Source organism: Pleurodeles waltl, chromosome 7 (assembly GCF_031143425.1).
Source record: "Pleurodeles waltl isolate 20211129_DDA chromosome 7, aPleWal1.hap1.20221129, whole genome shotgun sequence".
NCBI classification, from domain to species: domain Eukaryota; kingdom Metazoa; phylum Chordata; class Amphibia; order Caudata; family Salamandridae; genus Pleurodeles; species Pleurodeles waltl.
Window position 1 is genome coordinate 1,021,388,088 of NC_090446.1, and position 21,611 is coordinate 1,021,409,698.

Here is a 21,611-nt window from a genome sequence, read left to right on the forward strand (position 1 = left end):
CCCCCTGAACCCCCACCCCAAAACCAAAAATGCCCCACCCCCAACCCCGCCCCAAAACCAAAAACCCCCTGACCCACCACCCCCTCCCCAAAACCAAAAACGCCCCACCCCCCAACCCAAAACCTAAAACCGCCTACCCCACCCCAAAACCCCCTACCCCATCCCCAAAACCAAAAACGCCCCACCTCCCAACCCCACCCCAAAACCTAAAACCCCCTACCCCCCACCAAAACCAAAAACGCCCCACCCCCCAACCCCACCCCAAAACTTAAAACCCCCTGACCCCCCACCCCCTCCCAAAACCAAAAACGCCCCACCCCCCAACCTAAAACCCCCCACCCCCTCCCAAAACCAAAAACGCCCCACCCCCCAACCCTACCCCCCAAACCAAAACCTAAAACCCCCTGACCCCCCACCCCAAAACCAAAAACACTCCACCCCCCCAACCCCACCCCAAAACCTAAAACCCCCTGACCCCCACCCCCTCCCCAAAACCAAAAACCCCCTGACCCCCTCCCCAAAACCAAAAACCCCCTGACCCACCACCCCCTCCCCAAAACCAAAAACGCCCCACCCCCCCAAAACCTAAAACCCCCTACCCCCCAACCCCACCCCCCCTACCCCCACCCCAAAACCTAAAACCCCCTACCCCCACCCCCTCCCCAAAACCAAAAACGCCCCACCCCCCAACCCCACCCCAAAACCTAAAACCCCCTGACCCCCCACCCCCTCCCGAAACCAAAAACGCCCCACCCCCCCAAACCAAAACCTAAAACCCCCTGACGCCCCACCCCCTCCCCAAAACCAAAAACGCCCCACCCCCCCAACCCCACCCCAAAACCTAAAACCCCCTGACCCCCACCCCCTCCCCAAAAACGCCCCACCCCCACAACCCCACCCCAAAACCTAAAACCCCCTGACACCCCACCCCCCAACCCCACCCAAAACCTAAAACTCCGACCCCCCCACCCCCTCCCCAAAACCGCCCCACTCCCCAACCCCGCCCCAAAACCTCAAACCCCCTGACCGCCCTCCCCCTCCCCAAAACCAAAAACTCCCCACCCCAAAACCTAAAACCCCCTGACCCCCAACCCCTCCCCAAAACCTAAAACCCCCCACTTACCTTAGTCGACCCCTTGTCACCTGCGTCGTCCTCCTTCGCCAACTCCCTTCCTTGTACCTTAACCACGCAAGTTCGTTGTTTAGAACATACGTAGTTAAGGCACAAAATAACGGAGTCGTGGTTAAAAAAAACGTTGTTGCCCTTTCGTTAACCACGTCTTCGTTAATAAAACGTCGTAATAAAGGATGTTTCCCCTGTAATAAGTAACTTACAATGTTTTTTGCGGAAGCATGCAGTGGTTGAATTTGATTATTGTGGCAGTAGTAAACAAATCTTTTCCATTTGTTTGCATAACAATGTCTTGTAGTTGGTTTCCTAGCTTGTTTAATGACCTCCATACATTCTTGTGTAAGGTCTAAGTGTCCAAATTCTAAGACTTCAAGAGCCAGATTGCTAGATTGAGCAATGCTGAATTTGGGTGTCTGATCTGTTGTTTGTGTTGAGTTAACAGATCTGGTCTGTTTGATAATTTGATATGAGGTACTACTGATAGGTCCAGCAGTGTTGTGTACCACGGTTGGCGAGCCCAGGTTGGTGCTATGAGTATTAGTTTGAGTCTGTTTTGACTCAGTTTGTTTACCAGATAAGGAATGAGTGGGAGAGGGGGAAAAGCATAAGCAAATATCCCTGACCAACTCATCCATAACGCATTGCCCTTGGACAGAGGGTGTGGGTAACTGGACGCGAAGTTTTGGCATTTTGCGTTTTCCTTTGTTGCGAATAGGACTATTTTTGGTGTTCCCCAGCTTAGAAAGTAATCTTGTAGGATCTGGGGATGAATTTCCCATTCGTGTGTTTGTTGGTGATCTCAACTGAGATTGTCGGCTAACTGGTTTTAAATGCCTGGGATGTATTGTGCTATTAGGCGAATGTGATTGTGAATTGCCCAATACCAAATTTTCTGTGCTAAGAGACACAGTTGTGACGAGTGTGTCTCTCATTGCTTGTTGAGGTAATACATTGTCGTCATGTTGTCTGTTTTGACAAGAATGTGTTTGTGGGCTATCAGTGGTTGAAATGCTTTCAATGCTAGGAACACTGCCAACAGTTCTAAATGATTTATGTGCAGTTGTTTTTGTTGAATGTCCCATTGTCCTTGTATACTGTGCTGGTTGAGGTGTGCTCCCCACCTCATCATGGAAGCATCTGTTGTGATCACGTATTGAGGCACTGGGTCTTGGAATGGCTGCCCTTGGTTTAAATTTATAGGGTTCCACCATTGGAACGAGAAGTGTGTATGGCGGTCTATCAACACTAGATCTTGGAGTTGGCCCTGTGCTTGTGTCCATTGTATTGCTAGACACTGTTGTAAGGGCCGCATGTGTAGTCTTGCGTTTGGGACAATGGCTATGCATGAAGACATCATGCCTAGAAGTTTCATTACAAACCTCACTTGGTAGTGTTGGGTTTGGCTGCATGTTTATTATTATATTCTGGAATGCTTGTACCCTTTGTGGACTTGGAGTGGCAATCGATTTTTGTGTGTCGATTGTTGCTCCCAAGTATTGTTGTGTTTGTGATGGTTGTAGATGTGATTTTTGGTAATTTATAGCGAACCCTAGTTTGTGTAGAGTTTCTATAACATATTGTGTGTGTTGAAGACACTGTTGCTGAGTGCTGGTTTTTATTAACCAATCGTCTAAGTATGGGAATACGTGCATGTGCTGTCTCCTTATATGCGCGGCTACTACTGCAAGGCATTTTGTGAATACCCTTGGGGCTGTTGTTATCCCGAATGGTAACACCCTGAATTGGTAATGCACGCCCTGAATTACACACCTTAAGTATTTCCTGTGGGAAGGATGTATGGGTATGTTGAAATATGCATCCTTCAGATCTAACGTTGACATGTAGTCCTGTTTTTTGAGCAGGGGAATCACGTCTTGAAGTGTTACCATGTGGAAGTAATCTGATTTGATGTAGAGATTAGGTGTTCTGAGGTCTAATATGGGTCTCAACGTTTTGTCTTTCTTTGGAATGAGGTAGTACGGGGAGTAGACACCTGTTCCTTTTTGATGGTTTGGTACTAGTTCTATTGCTTGTTTTTGTAACAATGCTTGGACTTCTAGCTGTAACCAGTCTAAGGGGGTTATTCCAACTTTGGAGGAGGTGGTAATCTGTCCCAAATGTGACGGATTTACCACCAGCAGTATTACGAGTTCCATAGGATATAATGGACTCATAATACGGCTGGTGGTATATCAGTCACTTTACAGTCACTTTTGGGACGGATTACCACTTCCTCCAAAGTTGGAATAACCCCCTAAGTGTTGTTTGGACATATTGTGTGCTCTTGGAGGCACATCTGGTGGGAAATTTATGAATTCTATGCAATAACTATGTTGGATATTGGCTAGGACCCATGTGTCCGTAGTTATGTTCATCCAGTTTTGGTAGTATGCGGTAAGTCGTCCCCACCCCCCCCCCTCCCCAACTGGTGTTGAGTGTTGGGGGTTTGTGACATTGAAGTCAATGTTTAGCTTGAGGTGCTTTAGGGCTTTGGAATTTTCCCCTTCTTTTTGGGAATTGTCCACCCCTGTATGATCCTTGAAACCCTCCTCTTTGGTACTGCCCCTGATAGGTGGGTTTGGCTTGTGAGGTGGAAGGCTCTGCGGTTTGGGAACGAAACCCCCCTCTAAACTGTGGTCTTCTAAAAGTGCCTCTGTTTTGTGGGGAGTAGAGCGTGCCCATGGCTTTGGCCGTGTCTGTGTCCTTTTTCAGTTTTTCGATTGCCGTGTCCACCTCCAGCCCAAACAATTGTTGCTGGCTAAACGGCATATTGAGAACAGCTTGCTGGATTTCCGGTTTAAAACCTCAGCTCCGTAACCATGCATGCCTGCGAATGGTTACTGCAGTGTTCACTGTCCATGCTGCTGTGTCCGCCGAGTCCAGTGCAGACCTTATCTGGTTGTTGGAAATCGCTTGTCCTTCCTCAACAACCTGTTGGGCACGTTTCTGGTGTTCCTTGGGCAAGTGCTGTATTATATGTTGCATCTCGTCCCAGTGTGCCCTGTCGTAGCGAGCCAGTAGAGCCTGTGAATTGGCTGCTTGTGCTGCCACCCGTTTGCCCGCAGCATTGAACTTCCGACTTTCCTTGTCAGGCGGTGGTGCATCTCCTGATGATTGGGAGTTCGCCCTTTTTTCTGGCCGCTCCCACGACTACCGAATCTGGTGTCAGTTGCTGTGTTTATAAACACAGGGTCCGTTGGGGGAGGCTTATATTTCTTCTCCACCCTAGGCGTGATAGCTCTGCCTTTCACTGGGTCCTGGAACACCTGTTTGGCGTGTTTTAGCATGCCTGGAAGCATTGGCAAACTTTGAAAAGAGCTGTGAGTGGATGCCAAGGTGTTAAATAAGAAGTCATCTTCTATTGGCTCCGCATGCATTGCCACATTATGGAAAGTAGCTGCCCTTGATAGCACCTGCATGTATGCAGTGCTGTCCTCTGGTGGTGATGGTCTTGCCGGGTAGCAATCGGGACTGTTGTCAGAGACCCGTGCATCATATAAGTCCCATGCATCCGGGCCATCCTGTGTCATCACCGTGTGTGTTGGTGACTGCACTGGGGGTGTTGTTCCCGGGGACAGCTGTGGTGAGTGCAGTGGAGAAGGCTGTGGCGAAAACTTTGGTGGAGGTGTTTTGTCTCTTGCCACCTTTGCCTTTGGCTGCATTTCCGAATCCTGAAATGCTAGCTTTCTTTTTATCTTTATTGGAGGAAGAGTTTGAATTTTACCAGTCTCTTTCTGTATGTGCAGCCTCCTTTGAGTATGGTCTGGCTCTCCCAAACTTAATTCCTGCTCAAATCTGTGCTGTTGCATTTGAGTGGAAAGTCCGTGTTCTTCTGTGTAGAAGCCTATTTTCGGCTCCGAGGCTGCCTTTTTCGACACCAAAGGTTTTGGAACAGTCTTTTTCGGCTCAGAGGAAACCTTTTTTACTTTGGGTCTATTGAACTCTTGATGCCGAGATAGTTCGGAGCCGGTATCTCGACCGGAGTCAGATGCCTTCGGCTGTTGGGAGGCCTTTTTCGGTGCCGATGGTTGGTCACCATGTTTTCGGGTTAAGCCATGGCCTTTATGATTCTGGAGTGAGCCTTGGCCGGGGCAGTTTTACTCACAGTTTTTTGCTGTGCCGTCGGTAGCTAACTTTCGGAGTCGTCCGAGTCCGATTCTTGTATGGAGATTCTCTCCTCCTCCTCGACGTCAATCTGTTCTGCCGGTGTCAACGCCATCTGAAGTCTTCTAGCTCTTCGATCGCGTAGGATCTTTTTTCATCGAAATGCCCGGCAGGCCTCGCAGGTATCCTCCCTGTGTTCTGGTGATAGACACAGGTTACAGACCAAGTGTTGGTCCGTGTAAGGATACTTGGCATGGCAATTGGGGCAGAAGCGGAATGGGGTCCGGTCCATGAATTTCGACGATGGACGCGGTCGGGCCGAACAGGCCCCGCTGAAGAGTGTAAGCCCCGAAGGGCCGCCGGAGCGCTTCTTCAATTGGTGTCGATGTTCTAACACTAAACCGGTACCGAGCACAAACAATACCGTCTAATTTTTCGATGATTAGCTAACTTTCCTGATTCGAAATACGGAGCGAAGAGGAACACGTCCAAACCCGATGGCGGAAAGAAAACAATCTAAGATGGAGTCGACGCCCGAGCCCTATGGAGCCGAAAGGGAGGAGTCCCTCGGTCTTGTGACTCGAAAAGACTTCTTCGAAGAAAAACAACTTGTAACACTCCGAGCCCAACACTAGATGGCAGGATAATGCACAGCATGTGTATCTGCAGCTACACATGCCATCGAACATATATATCTACAGTACTACAACGGCTACAAGCTTCCAGGGAGGAGGACAGGTGCCCCTGAATCTACAGCACTACATGCCATGAACAGATGTCTACTGGGTAAGTAACATTTACCATTCTACGGCATGTGTAGCTGTAGATACACATGCTGTGCATAGGCTGAAAACCAGTCCCCTCCAAAATAAGTGGTGGTAAGCCTGTAGGAGTTAGAGTAGTTTGAAATAGTGTTCTAAGTACTGCCTGTCCAACATTTGTTTGTTGGAGAGTTAACACATCTACACAATAGTGTTTAGTAAATGTGTGTGGATCTATGTTTTTGGGTTGGCAATAGTATACAAAACGTTTCTGTTTGGCTGCATAACACTGTCTAGTTGCGGGTTTGTGTGCCTCTTTTAAAATATCCATGCATTCAGATGGAAGTTTAAGATAACCAAACTCTATGACTTCAGGAGCCATACTGCAAGATTGAGTGTGCTGGGACTGCGGTGTCTGATTTGTCCTTTGTATTGGGTCAGGAGATCTGGTCTGTTTGGTAGCTTGTGACAAGGTACAACAGATAGATCCAGCAGTGTTGTGTACCAATGCTGACATGCCCATGTGGGGGCTGTGAAAAATAAGGTGACTTCATCATCAGGTGAAGGAGAAGGGGCACCGGCAAGTAGGAAATCTGCAGCCCACAGGAACTAGGAGGCTGATACTAGCGGAGCTGAGGGGACCAGTGGGATGGAGGGCGAGGGGAGTGCCACAGTGGAGACAGGATGGACGACAACATCTTTGGATTCCTCCTCCGATCGACGCTCCCCCTAATGGTGGCAGCCCTATCTGGGACCATCCCAGCACCATCCCTGTTCGCCACCCCCCTGATCAGCACCGCCATCCCTGTAGCTCTCCACCCAGTTGCCCGTCCCTGTTCACCCAGGAGGGTGGGCATCTCCTTCGCCACAGGCACCTGCGTCCCTGGCCAAATCAGCCCTGCTACCCTCAATGAGGAGATTTTTGACCTCTTGAGGTCCATCTCCGTGGGACAGTCAATCATGTTGAATGCCAACCAGGGACTGGCATCACAGATGCAGCAGTCCAATGCCTTCCTGGAAGGCATTCTCGGTGTCTTGGCTGCCCTGGAGAGATCCTTTCAGGCTCTGGCCTCCTCATTGACGGCAAACAGTGTACCTTCTTCTTCCGTCCCCCTCCCAGACCCACATCCCTGTCCCCTCACCCATCCAGGGTACACCTTCATACCAACATGCATCCACATCAACAGGCACGGTGCACAAGGACAAACACAAGCACCATAAAAGACACCACCGCCATGCACACACACACAACAGACAGATGCGGACACAACATCCACTCCCTACACGGACTCTCCCACCATTTCCCCCTCACAGACACTACACCACTAATACCTGCAGTCACCACATCATCACTCCCAGATCCTTCCACATGTGCCCTCATTTCCACCGTTACCACAATAGCAGACCCCCCATTCATGCACCCCATACACATGGGAACTCAGCACAACTGTCAACACCTCCACATACAGCACATCCACCCTACCTGCAGACAAAACATATATTCACATATCCACCCTGCCATCCCCCTGCATCTCTTCCCCCCTCCCCCTTCCTCCCACTACAACTAAACACCCACACTCACCCAACCAACAGTCACACAGCACACATATGGCATTCACACTTGCACCTGCACCCAAGGCACCTCAAAGTACACACCTCACAACCACTACCTCTCCCTCCACTCCCAAACGTTTATCCAATGACCAACCTTGTTCCCCTAAAAAACGTTTCCTACAAGTATTTTCCATTTTCCCTCCCACTGACCTAGTCCCTGTTCCCCCCAAGCGCCTTGTTACCCTTCCACCTCCCAGTCCTCCCATGGTCCCCGGGGTACAAACCATGCCCCTCCACCACCTAAGACTTCTACCCCCACAAAGGACAAGGTTAACCCTCTCAAAGCCAAAACCAAACCCCCTTACCTAAAATCAGTCAAAACCTAACCCAAACCAAAGGAACCCTCCTCCAAATCTAAATCTAAGGACCAAGTGCCCACCTTGCCCCCCCCCCCCCCCAATCATCCCTGAGGTGCCTGCATGTCCCATTAATGCCCCTGCCATGTGGAGGCCACTTTGCAGTCAGGAATCAAATTGGGGCCATGGACATTGCTCAGTGTGTCAGGGGCACCCATTACAGTTGTACTGTCCAGTAGGCCTCTGTTGTAAATTGCTTTTTAATACGTTTCCATTGCCCTTTAATATATTTGCACCAGGGACCCTTTGGTGTCTAGGGAAACATGTGTGTCCTGGCTTTCCTTCCACATGTATATGGAGGATATGTGTGGTTTGGTGTGTAGTTTTTTTTTGTGTGTGTGTGTGTGTGTGTGTGTGTGTGTGTGTGTGTGTGTGTGGGTGGGTGGGTGGGTGGGTGGGTGTTGGTACGGGTATTTGTTTGCATGTGTGCATAGCAGCCGCTAGCTGTGCTGAGTGTGGGTTGTGTATAATAATGGCCTTCCCTCCAGTATGTGCTAGGCGGGTGTACTTATGGTTCGTCACGGTCGCTGGTTCTGGAGTTGTATGGCCAGCAGGAGCATTAGGTGACTTCCAGCTCTGGTTCGATGGCAGCTGCAGACATGCCTATTTTCCTGAAAGTGAGTGTCCCCTTTTATGTTGTTCGTTTCCGCCAGGCTTTTCGTGGCGGGGCAACCGCAGTGGATATCCTGGCGGTGTGCGACCTCGTAATATGGTTGGCGGAAACATGCTCCACACGGGCCTGGAGATACCTACTGCCGGCCGCCGCTGCCCGTCCGCACTGGCGGTGACTTGGCTATGTTTCGGTAGGCACACCACCATGGTCATAATATGGCGGTCAAATCTGCCGGGCCTTCGGCTGTGCCACTGCCTCCTCCTCCACCACAGCGGTCCTCGGACCGTCAAACTCATAATGAGGGCCCGAGTCTCTAATGGAAAGTGCTGTATTCTGTTCGTCCTCCTCCTGCGCGTGTTCCTCACAGAAAATGTCTGGTGTGTCCCCTGTAGACTTGGACGCCATTTCCAGTCGAGGAGCTCTTCGGTCCCGGAGACTCTTCTTCGATCTAAACTACCTGCAGGCGTCACAAGTACCCTCTCGATGGTCGGGAGATAAGGAGAGATTGGTGGGTGTACGGGAACTTGGCGTGACACAGAGGACAGGATCAAAAGGACTCAGTTCCATCAGCCTGACACTGAAGAGGGCCCCTAAAGGGCAAGGCCCCTTTTGAAGGCGAAAGAAAACAACCCCAATGGTTTAAACGGTCAACTACAGAGAGAAAACACGATAGAAACAATACCGACAGTATTATAGAAAGTTTGAAAAAGTTCCAAAGGCCCAAACCGAGATCCACTGGAGCGAGAGGAAACATGTCCGAACCCGAAGGCAGAGAGAAAACAATCTAACAAAGGACTCTGTGCCCATGCACAGTATTACTGAGAGGAGGAGTCACTCGATCTCGTGACTCGAAAACCTTCTTCGAAGAAAAATAACTTCTAACACTCCGAGACCAACTCTAGATGGCAGACTTATGCACAGCATGTGTATCTATAGCTACACATGCCATCAAACATAATGTTTCTTCTCTCTTGCTGTCTGTAAACATAAAACAAATAAGAGAATAAGAGTTCTAATACATAACTACTCATTATTTGGCCAATTTTATTAACACTAGCATATGGCATTCCAAGGATAAGATGCCTTTTTCACACATTTGGTGGGTTCTCCTCTGAGAAGATAGTCTACCTTGACCGTGCGCCTCCCAGCACCACGGGGTCGCTGCAGCTTTATTTCGTTTCACTCTGCTTCTCCCCAACTCGGAGGCTGGTTTGCCAATTTGCCTTTATCCATCCTGCCCTTTTCAGACCAGCGTTTTCAACCGAGCCAAAACCCTCTACTGATTCTGATCTCCTACAATAATGTTTTTGGCATCTCCTCATCTATGTGCTGATGCAGCTCAACATCTTCTTGAACTCAGATATATATCAGAAGTCCTGATGACGATCCCATGATCAAGAGGGATCAAAATGCGGTCAGCTAATTAGGCTAACCCAATGACATTTTCATCTAAACTTGTTCTCTGGGTTGTCTATTAAGAAAGCTTTGTGGTACGCAACGGTTTCTCTACATTACATGAATGTGTCACTCTTCTGAGCACAAAGAAAGAAGCCTTTTGCATTTCAATATGCATTGTGATTTGTTGCTAGATACAATGTGTAAATATATATGATTATTTCAACATAAAAAATGACTAGTTGATTTCCATGACACATTGATATTATTAGGGAATCTCCCTTCCTTATTCCAAGGCTAAATGACACAAACTCCTGTGACTTGAAGGCTGTATTGTGGAGGTTTCATGTTATCTGCAAAACACTATTTATCACTGAGCTCTATTAATGTTCATATGATCAAGAATCTGATCACTGCAAGCACTGGGCACAAAACTAACACAAACCATCACTAATACACTGGACCCTCTCTGAAACAGAAAGGTCAGAGACAAAAACACAACAATGGTTTTCTTTTGCTAAAGCCATTCTTTTTCTCGGATGAGTAGGGAAATGCAAAATGTTACAAACATTGTAAGACTTACGTTGGAGAGCTGGCAGGTGGCTGCTTAAAGGCTTCTTTAGGAATCTTTAGGCCTGGGTTTTTCCTCTTGCCTGGAAAAAAAGAACAAAAAGTAAGGACCTGACATGCGCACTTCTATATATGGACATACAAGTGTGGCACTGTAGGACTCAAAGCTATGGCCCTTGTTAAGGAGGGTGCCACATTGAAAATGTTGTCTTAGTCTGATGAATGAATCACAGCAATGAGAAATCCTCCAAAATATAGTATTGCTTACAGTGTGGTTCATTAGACAAGTCGACGTGATACAAGGCAGGCATGGAAAGCAGTATCTAGCCTCTAGGTAGCGTTGCAGATTTTTGGACAAGATGGTACTTTGAAAAAGACAGTAGGGAGTGGGGACTGCCGCTTACAAGCCTGGTCCAGCTAGACCTGAGACAAGACTGCCCCGGATATACTTGTCAGTCTAGGAGACAATTCCCATACAAATGCCTAGTTATTACACATTTTGCCAGCAATGTTTTTTCACACAGCCAATCCATAATTATGTAACAAAAATAACAATAATAATTTAAAAAAAACATTACTCTAACAATTTGGGTTCAAGAAGCCGGGTACATTTTTCACAGCATAAAGTGAGTAACATTTTGCATCCTGTTAACTGACACGCCTGTGGCCCTGTCGCAGGTATGTGGTGCTACAGTAAAAGAGACTGCCCTTACTCTTCCTTCAATGCTGCTTGGAGAGGAACTGAATTAACACCTTAAAAATAAAGGCTTAAAATCTGAGTAACAAATTTATATAATCTGCACACTAATTGGCTTCACATGTTTTAGGTGGTACTTCAGTTTAACCTGCAGTCTCTCAGGTTGTTCAACTTATTTAGCTTTACTATTGAAGAAAACATTTGACTGGCGATGGTGCACACTTTTGAAAAAGGGGAGATACACTCAGTCTTGTCAAGGATTCTTTTGCAAACCTTAATGTTTTTTAAGTGAACTTAATTTTAATAACTGTGTTTATCTTGTGTGTATTTTGTGTTCCCTATACGTTTCAGGTTAGAAACCCTTCAATTTGGGACATCATTATGCATTTGCAAATTTTGGATAAAACAACATTGCAAATAACATATACATTTTTCAGTTCTACAACTATGGGAAGTAACATATCAATAGCATTACTTAATTCATAAAACCAATAAAATGGATATATGTTAATTATGACACTGATGTTAAATTAAAAGAAAGAACACTGGGTGATGAAATTCGATTCAAATTTTGTTTGCACTTGTTTTTAATTCAGAAAAATTCAGAGGGCATACTGCATGACTCCTTGGATTGCACTATGTGAATTAAAAATCGGAGTGCTTAGGGTTGAGCCTCTATCAATGCCGACAGACTCACTTTCTTTGGGCTTTTTTGCGCTAGAAGTGAATCTAGCGACTCTTAATATCCACTCTAACTTTTTTCTTTTGGAGAATGGTTCAGAAAAAAATAGACATATGCTCTAATTTAAATACAACTCATAATAAAGTTGGAAAGCAAGGATGAATTCTTAATACAAAAGTCATTATCGTGAAAGACTGTGCTAGTCTCAGAAGAAAGGAATGTAATTTAGTCTGTATTACAGAAGACTCAACCATCACACTCCATGACTCTATAAGCAACTCTTTGTATCTTCTCTCAATTCTTAGACGTCTTTTCAGTCTCTCTATTTTATCCCACTTTAACTGAGATTCTCTTCTTTCACGCTCCCACCAAAAATATCTATCTCCCGCTGGTACATTTTCATTCACCTAGGGCCCCAGTCTCTATCTGCAAAAAATCATGGTCTATTTGTCTCTTTTCCATCTTTTCCCCAAAACATTTCTGTTATATAAACAGAGACCTGGGTGCTGGGACTCCGAGTCACAAGGAGTTGCGAGGCTGGGGAGGAGCCTCATTTCCTGAGCGCTAATAAGCCCGACCACCACTTCGCTGTGCGAGACGCGCATGTAAACAGAGACCTGGGTGCTGGGACTCCGAGTCCCAAGGAGCTGTGAGGCATGAGAGAAACCTAATTTCCCAAGCGCTAACAAGCGCGACCACAACTTCGCCGCACGGGCTGCGCCCAGGAGAAACTCAGGCCAAAGGTGGGCCCGTCCTTCGCCCATCATCGACCGGGAGAGGCCGGGCTGGGCCACCCCTCTTTAATCCTGCTTGGTGGGTGACTGTTTCTGAAATCATTCTGCCCTCTGTTAAACAACTGCCCCAGAGTTTAACTGTTACATGAAACCTCTCCAGCAAAACAAATCTGTATTTTTTATTTTCCCATTGTTTTATTGTTTTACTGTGACTGCAGCCGACAAGCTGCCTCCTAGATAAGCCTGCCTTGATATACTGTGAGGATGGACAGGAGAAGGGCCCTTCAAAGTGTGGGCCAGGCTGGAGGAGGGAAGGGAAGTACAAATCCAACTTTGGACTCTTTTCTTGCCAGAGCTGTCAGGGGGGTCAGTAAAGAGATTGATTTGGCAGAGAGGAGGCTTCCTCTGGAGATGAATGACTGGCACCAAATCTCCACTGAAAGTGAGGCTCTGGGGTTGCTGGACAATCAGGCGGGTCCCTCACAGAAAGCGCAAGAAGCTGTGTCTGAAAATTTGCTCCCTAAGGAGATGGGGGCAAATGGTTGGGACTTTAAGGAAAAGTAAGAGGTTTTTGAGGCAGTCCCCTCCAGCCTCCCCTTTGGAAAGTAGCAGTCCCCCACCAAAAAAAGAAAAAGGCGCCGAAGAAAGTTGGAAGTCGATTTAAACTGCCTACGTCAGTAATTGTAAATGCTACAGGCTCCATGGATGGTACTGATACCATACAGTCCCCGGGTTGGGATGCAAACAGCTTACTGATGAAGTTTAACGAGAAGGTTGAGGTGAGTCTGGTCCCGGTCTTGGAGAAACTGCTGGTGCTTAACAAAGCAGTTTCCCGGATATGGGGGCTGGAGAGGCCTAGTCCAGTGATAGCTGAGGGCGGTCTGGACTTTAGACATCAAATTCAACCACCCGAGAGGGTGTTTCCTTGCTAGGGCTAGCCCAGGAAACCAGATGGAGCCATACGACAAGCTCCAAATTTTGTAAATTCAGGGGCTCATGGTATTTCTGTGGAGGCTGCCTCACTCTCGATTGCCCTTGCCGATTTGCCAAGAAGCGCAGGAGGGAAAAATAGGTTACGAGGTGGAAAGCTATCAGGGAGTGGGCCTATGGAAGTACACAATTTGTTTCTGGGAAAAAATCCTCTACTTCTCTATTTGGAGCTCCCACCAGCATGTGCCCCCTATGTGGTGGTTCTGATAGATGTCCCGGCTCTTGTTCCGGGTACTGGTCAATCTACGGATCAACTAAAAAACCAAAACTGGTCATTCGTTGAGCAAAAATTGTGACTTTGCTTGTAAGGATCTTAATGATATCATCTTTGTTAGAAGAATTGATTGGGTCGGGCCACGAGCGAAAGTAGGAAACGGGGATTATATTATTATAAGTTGTAGGTATTCTGGTCTAGCCCAGCGACTCCTCTCTACACGAAGTTCGGCTTCCAAGAGAAAGGGCAAAATTGGCACGGTCCATTTGAGTTTTTTTTATGTTCATATACGACAGCCTGATGAGTCTGGTGAGACCATGTCTGGGAATCTTACGTATCTACAGCAAGGACAAGATGCTGCACAGAAAATCAGTATGAGGAATGATATCACTAGTACCCTGGATTTGGAGGGATGGACTGACGCTATGTAGGGAAATACAGTGAGCATTTAGCAGATCCCTCAAATGCTACTATGACCATGGAGGTCCAGGGTGGAAAGTCTACAGATTGTGGTCTTATTTCTTGGAATGTAACTGGGTACAATGCTAAGCTATTAGACCAGGAATGGACTAGGGACCTGGCTCAATATGATTTTATTCTACTGCAAGAAACCTGGTTGGATGGGCAAGCTGCCTGGGATGGTTTTCATAGGTTTGCAGTCCCGGCTATTCGGCCCCAAGGAGGCCGCCCTAAGGGGGTTTAGTTACTTTGATCCAATTTTCTAAAACAGCGAGAGTGTTTCAAATCAAGTGTAACCATCAGGGTATACTGACTGAGTGGGTAGTTTTTCTAAGCAAATTTAATGTCCTGTTGGTAAATTTTTACAACGCTGTTTGGGACTCTGGGTGTCAAATTAGTGTCCTCTTCTCAGTTTTCCAGACACTGAGGTGCAGAATGGAGGAGGTTGGTGTGGAATTCTGCGCTGTTGTAGCAGGAGATTTTAATACGAAGATAGGGCAGTATACTACAGTGGTGAATCCTTTTGAGGTAGGTCAGGAGGTATATATAGCTGATGGATCACAGGACCCCAGGGGCAGATGTTTGATCAAGAGCTTACGTAGTTTGGCCTTATGAACTTCTGCGATATCGAAGTTGTGGGTACTTATCAGGTTCGAACTTTTGTAGGTAGAGGGGTAGGCACAACAACTGATTATATTTTTGTTTTCCATCTTTAAAGAATTTGGTTACACATGGGGAGGTGGGTGAGAAGTATCTTAGAGATCATAACCCCCTCACGGTCCATTTTAGCTTCCCAGAGATTTTACATAAATTAGGAAGGGGGGGCCAGTTTCGGTTAAGACAAAGGATCAGGGTAGGGGACTTGGCTGGAGGCAGGTAAATATCCAGCAAGTAGTAGAAAGGGTGGTGGGTGACAACCTAAATTTGTTCATGGATACGCTTCTGGCAGAAACCCCCAGCCCAGTAGAAGTTATGGACGCTATTGTTTAGAGTGAATAAAGCCTTTAAAGATTGTCTAACTACAGCCGCTCAGTCCTCTAGTAAGTATAAGGGTGGTTGATTTAGTAAGCCCTGTTATGAGGCTAAGACATTTCTGAGGAAGTCCCTAAAAGAGCACCCTAGAGATAAGGCCCATGTTAGAGTATCTATAAATCTGTATAAATCTGTTCTGAGGGCAAGAAAGCTAAAGCTTAATGAGCTAGCCTGGGAGAGACTGGAATGTGCAGTAGAGTGTAAAAACATGGCCTGTTTTGGAAGGTTGTTAATAGGGGTCTCATTGAATCAGTAACATCTGAGGGCCTGGGCTGCAATATTGCCTCTGAGGCTTGGGTTAGCCATTTTTGTATGGTCTTTCAGGGGAGTTCTCTAGGGGGGAATGGGAAGAGAAAATATGTAGGCCACCCTAATTTAGCTATTAGGTTTACACTTGAGGAGGTTAAGAAGGCATTGCATGACAGTGCTCGTAATAAAGCTCCTGGCCCAGACTCACTCCCAATGGATCTTTACAAATCTTGCCCTCAACTATGGGTGCCAATCTTGCTAAATGTCCTTAATGCAGCAGTGAGTGTGGGTATCCCGGATACCTGGAGATCAGCGTGCATTATTCCTGTCTATAAAAAGGGGTATAGGAATGACCCCAAGTCTTATTGTCCAATTTCTCTCCTTGATTCTTCGGCCCGGATTATTTTAACACGTTTTGAGGCTTGGATGGCCGAAAATGCAATTCTGAGCCAGGTACGATATGGTTTTGGGGAAGGGTTTGGTACCCAGGAACAGTGCCTAAATTTGCTGATGGTGATTGGAAAATATACTCAAGCTAGGAAAGGCACTTTATATCTAGCATTTATGGATCTCAGCTGTGCCTTTGATAAGGTCAATCGGTCTAAGCTGTGGGAGAAGCTTACCCGGCTGGGAATGGACCCCTCAATTGTGGAGCTGCTTCGGTACCTCCATTTAGGAACGTATGCTAATGTGAGGGCTGGGATAAATGGAGAATGCTCGGATGCTTTTGAGCTTGGTAGGGGGGTGTGCCAGGGATGTGTCATGGCTCCTACCCTTTTTCTTCTGTACACTAATGTCTGTTTGACTTTTTGGTGGAACGCTGTAAGGATGCCCCTAAAATTTATGGAAAGAACGTCTCAGTACTGATTTATGCGGATGACGCAGTACTTATGGCTTGCACTATGAATGGCCTTCGAGAGGCGGTCAGAGCTTATGACATTTTTATGACAGCCCTGGATTTAAAGATAAATTGCAATAAATCGCACTTTATGGCGTATGGGAAACCACTCAGTAGGGTGGGGGTGGGGGGGTGAAGATCAATGAGCAAGCAATCAGTAAGGTTCAGGAATTCTCCTATTTAGGGATTAATTTTGATGGCAAGGGTTCCTGGAAATCTTGTACCGCCAGGAGAGGGGCAATTTTTAATGCAACAGTAGGTGCCACTTTTGAGTTTGCTGCCAGGGTGGGTAATAAACCTGTTAAGGCCCTGCTTGAAATATATAGGCAAAAGTGTCTCCCAGGTTTGCTGGATGGGGTGTCATTGTGGGGGCCACAGAAAGTAGGGCCCCTGCAGGAGGTTGTTAGGAGTTGGTCAAAATGTTTCCAGCTTCGGAGTGCATGCCGAATTGAACCTTGATTTTATAGAAGATACCATTAAGATTGCTCCCCTTATGTTATGGATCTCTATCTGGACTAATGAGTTTGCTGCTTTTAATAGAGAGATTTTGCGGGATTGTGTGGCAAGTGATAAGGATATTCCATGGCTGATGTATATTAGAAAAGTATCTTCCGTATTGGGGTGGCCAGATATGTACGAGGCTCCAGAGAGTCTCACCAAATCCGATAAATGCTGGGCTAAGAAGAATTTCTCCAACATTTTGGGGACTAAGAGGAAGGAACTAAGGAAAAAATCAGTTTGGGATTTTATAATGCTAAAGATGGGGGTGGGCCCTGAGGCTTATCCCCTGGATATAAGAAATGTGAGGGAAAGGACTCTTATCTCACGATTCTGTTTAGGGGTCATTAGAAGCAATTTGTGTTTTCGGCTAGGTCAGTTTGATGAAAAAGCTATAAAACCATGCCCTTGCGATGGAGTGCCTTTACAGACCTTAATTCATTTTACTCTGTTTTGTGGTTTTTATGCCCCATTTAGGCATCGATATTTACTTCACATACTGAAGGCTACGGGTTTTGTGCAATACCGCCCAGCCTTCCTGTGGCTGCGTATGACCTCGGATGCATTGATGTGGTGGGTTCTTTTCTAAAGGGAGCCATAACTTGGCGGAATAATATAGAGGCTTTTTCAATTGAGTCTTAATTTGTAATTTTATTGTAACATTATATATTTTTAGTGAATTTTGAAATGTAATTTTTTTATGTGTAAAATGGCTAATAGGACATTGAAACTGGTAATGAACTGTTCTTAATATCCTGTTTTAAGTATTTAATGGGCAGGGTAGGTGCAGGAATGTTTATTTTGGATAATGATTTTTGAGAGTGTATTATATTTTGTTGTTGATTTATTTGTATGGTTGATCATTTTCATACTGAATAAAGAGAATATATATATTGACTTATTTAGTGCCAGTGAAACTCTTAGGTTTACTTTAATTGTCTCTCACCTGGCATATTTTCTGTCTCCAAAGCATACTTTGCAAACTTCCCCTTTCTTCACCCATTTCAATGACTCCTATTCATTCCATACTCACTCCAGCTCCCTATTCATTGTCCATAAATGCACTTTTGGCTTATTTCTTCCCAATCCCCCAAACGCTCTTTTACATGTTATTTCTGATTTAGTTATATTTTTTACTAAACCACTTTACTAAGCATCATAAGTTTAACGTATTCACCTAATCATGAACTTCATTTCAATTCTTTCTCCCACTAGCCCCAAGCTTTGGAATGCCATCTCATCTGTTCTTCTGCCAGCCTATACAACCTTTCGAGGAAAACCATCCTTTCCCAGAATACTTCATTGGTAGTGTTCCATTAGCAGATAATGTACCACTTTGTTCTCATTAAATGTGATATTTACTTGCTTCTTTTATTGTGTATTGTTAGACATGTGAGCAAACCTGCAGTCTCCCAGGAAACCATTATATCACTTGTAGCCATAGGGTTAAAAGTCTTACTACCCAATATTGAAAAAAACATCACAAATTGAATTTTGGTTTGCTCTGAATTGAGGGAACAAAATAAATTTACAGGCTCCAGTCTGCATAGAAATACACTATCTCAACATCTACAACTGCCATTGACTCATCTGTAATATTTACAAGGATAATATGTGGGTCATCAGCGTAGTTGTACAACAGGGAAAAATGATTTGATCAGTGCATGGGCTGAGGTACAGGTTGAAAAGAAGAGGGCAGATGGCTAAGCCTTGGGGTATGCATTATTCAAGTGGTAGGGTATGGAGGTGAAAGGAAGTCTCCATTAGAAAGGAAGGAAACATTCTAAATGGATGCTTTTCCTTGGATGCCTAGCTTCTCTAGCCTAGTCAGTTGTGTTTTGGGTGTCAGACCATATGATAAGTGTCTGAGATCCCCAGTAGGTTCAAGGATAGACATATCCATCACAATGCTAAATAAGTGACCTGCAAGATTATACCAGGCCACCAGAGATTGTAAAATGGCAGCGAAATCTGTGAACTTTTGGTTAGACTTTGCAAATGGTGCGTCATTCGATGACAGAACTGATACACAGACCGAAAAGTAAGGCAGAAGACTTATCACATGAACAAACATGTTTTAATTGCCTTCCTGAAAGATGTTGATTAGACAGGTTTAGCATCCTATACGCTAGGAGACCTCATACACTCAGAGCTTGAACAAAGAAAGCAGATCATTCAGGACATCAGTGCTGGAAAACAGAAAATGAAAATGATGAAGAAAATTAAATCCAAGGCGCAAGGTTTGCTTTCTGGCATGTGAATATCTGTGAAGTCTGTTTGAGGTTGCAGTGAGGGCCCTGCCATACAATGAGCGTTGTGTAATAAAAAATATTTTAAATATTACTCTTCGACGACCAAAAAAACAATGAATCTCATGTAACGTGGGAGATGTTTGGCGGTATTGCTGCTGCACAAGTCACTAATCTACCTACTGTGTTTTGTAAATCATCTATATAAACAAATAGACTACCCTGTTCCGAGGTACTGTCTCACAACCTATTCATTGAGACTACTCAAGTCATCTGAAGCATTCGCTTAGTAGAAGCAAAGGCTCTCACCCACCAAGTTGGTGGCATTCTTCATCTTCGGGCGTTACTCCACATTGTTCAACGGGTCCCTCAAAGGGAGTTCTTTGCCAGAGATCTTTTTATGTGAGGATGCTGTGACACCTAAATCTGTATTGTGTAAGTGTAAAGGATTGGAAAAGTGAGTTAAAAGTGGCTATAGGCACCTTCACTATCACTTTACTAAAGGTTGTTAGGACCTATGCCAAGATTAAAAACAAGAGAAGGACTAAAAAACTGGAATCAATGATCTGTGTATGTTCCTAATGCTGACAGACAACAGTTGGTAATAGGAGCATAAAAGCATACATTTTGATGGGGACTCACGATGTTGAGCCTATACCTATCCCTAAAGGCTTAACAGTCGTTCTGCTCGCCAGGGATGCAGAGTATCCCCATCCACATGGCAAGCAGGAGGAAATTTGGATTCTTTTGGGAGTAGGTTTGAATTATGGGCAGAGTGGGGGTAAATCAAATGTCCTATCTGCTATGCTGAATGACTGCACTGTTCGAATGTGTTCCCTCCACTCCCCACCCACTGAGAGAAATCTAGGCAATCCTCATATTCATAAAAAAATTAGGGCCCTAGGGGAGTCTATGGTAGCATGCGCTCTGTGGATCCACAACCCTTTCTTACCCAGGGCGTCCTGCAAACCTCAAACTTTGCCTAAAGTAGGCTTGTGGGTTAAGTTATGGCTGAAATTCCACAGCCACAAACAGGGTAAAAAAGCATTGCTTTTGAAGGGCAAAAATGTGTTATCTACAGGTTGCGTCTTATGGTGTTTTGTGTCGCGGGCTCAAGGCCCAAGCTCACAAATGGCATACTGTTTTTTGAGCAAGAGAGTTGTTATTATCCAATGGATTTCTCTGCATTTCAAATATAAGCTGGTGTGCAAGAAAGAACATATTTTTCAGAATGCCTACTGAATCACATGGCAGTATGGGTATTCCCAAAGTCAGAAGTGTACAAGTAAATACAGTCACTAAAATCAGTATCTTGTGAATATTTCTAAAATATGTATGTTTCATTCAGACCCATTTCGCATTCATTATACTTTACCATATGAGCTGTTATATGTGTGGTACACAATGAAAAATAATTATATGCCACAGCTCTGTTCTGTTATTGGCGAATCTACAAATCATATTAATTGCTGCAATTAGTTTGTTTGGAAAACCTTGAAAGATCAACACAAATAACCCCTTGCTGAATTCATAATTGTGTCTACTTTTCAGAAATGTATAGCTTTCCAGGACCATCCATGGGTTTCACTCCTGTGTCCACCAAAACTGCAAGTAGGTTGAAAGCACAAGAAGGACAGCATTGGCAAAGCCAATAGGTCTCACCTATACAAGAGCTATTGTTTGTGTTTTGCCATGTTGTACACCAGTGTGGCTGCTGTTCAGCATGGCTAAGTAGAGTGGATGTGTTGGAATGTCAAAGTTGAGTAGGAGCAGTAGAGTGTCAGAGTTGAGAAGAGTTTAGTGGTTCAGTGGCAGAGAGTGGAGTGAGGTGGAATAGAGTGGACTGAGGTAGTGGGGTGGATTGATTTGGAGGAGATGGGGAGGATTTGGTTGGGGCTGAGTGGGGTGGAATGGTGTGGATTGGGGTGGATTGAAATGGGGTGAGGTGGATGGGACTGTAGTGGATTCATGTAGGGTGGATAAGATTGGATTTGGGTGGATGGTTTGGATTGGAGTGATGGGGAGGGGTGGATTGGGGTGGGTGGACTGGAGTAGAGTGGAGCAGGGTGTATTAGACTGGACTGGAGTGGATTAGGTTGGACTGGAGTGAGGGTGATTGGAGTGGGGTAGATTGGATTCACAGGATTTAAGTAAAATAGATTGGACTGGAGTGGGGTGGATAGGATTGTAGTGAGGTGGATGGATTGGGGTGGAGTGGAGTGAAATGGATTGGGGTGGGGGCTGGATGGATTGGAGTGGGAGGCTGGATGGATTGGAGCGGGGTGGATTGTGATAGAGTGGGATGGTAAATTGGAGAGAGTGGTGTAAATCGGATAGGGTTGATTGGAGTGGGGTGGATTAAAA

The 21,611-nt window shown here is 45.6% G+C and overlaps 1 protein-coding gene across 1 annotated transcript in view; it reads right to left on the reverse strand.

Annotated features, from left to right (window-relative positions):
* Positions 1 to 21,611, reverse strand: part of MAP2K6 (mitogen-activated protein kinase kinase 6) — a 460,161-nt gene that overhangs the window by 290,026 nt on the left and 148,524 nt on the right. Inside the window, exon 2 of the mRNA XM_069199837.1 lies at positions 10,559 to 10,628. Coding sequence (XP_069055938.1) covers positions 10,559 to 10,628 — 70 coding nt within the window. The remainder of the gene's footprint in view (positions 1 to 10,558; positions 10,629 to 21,611) is intronic.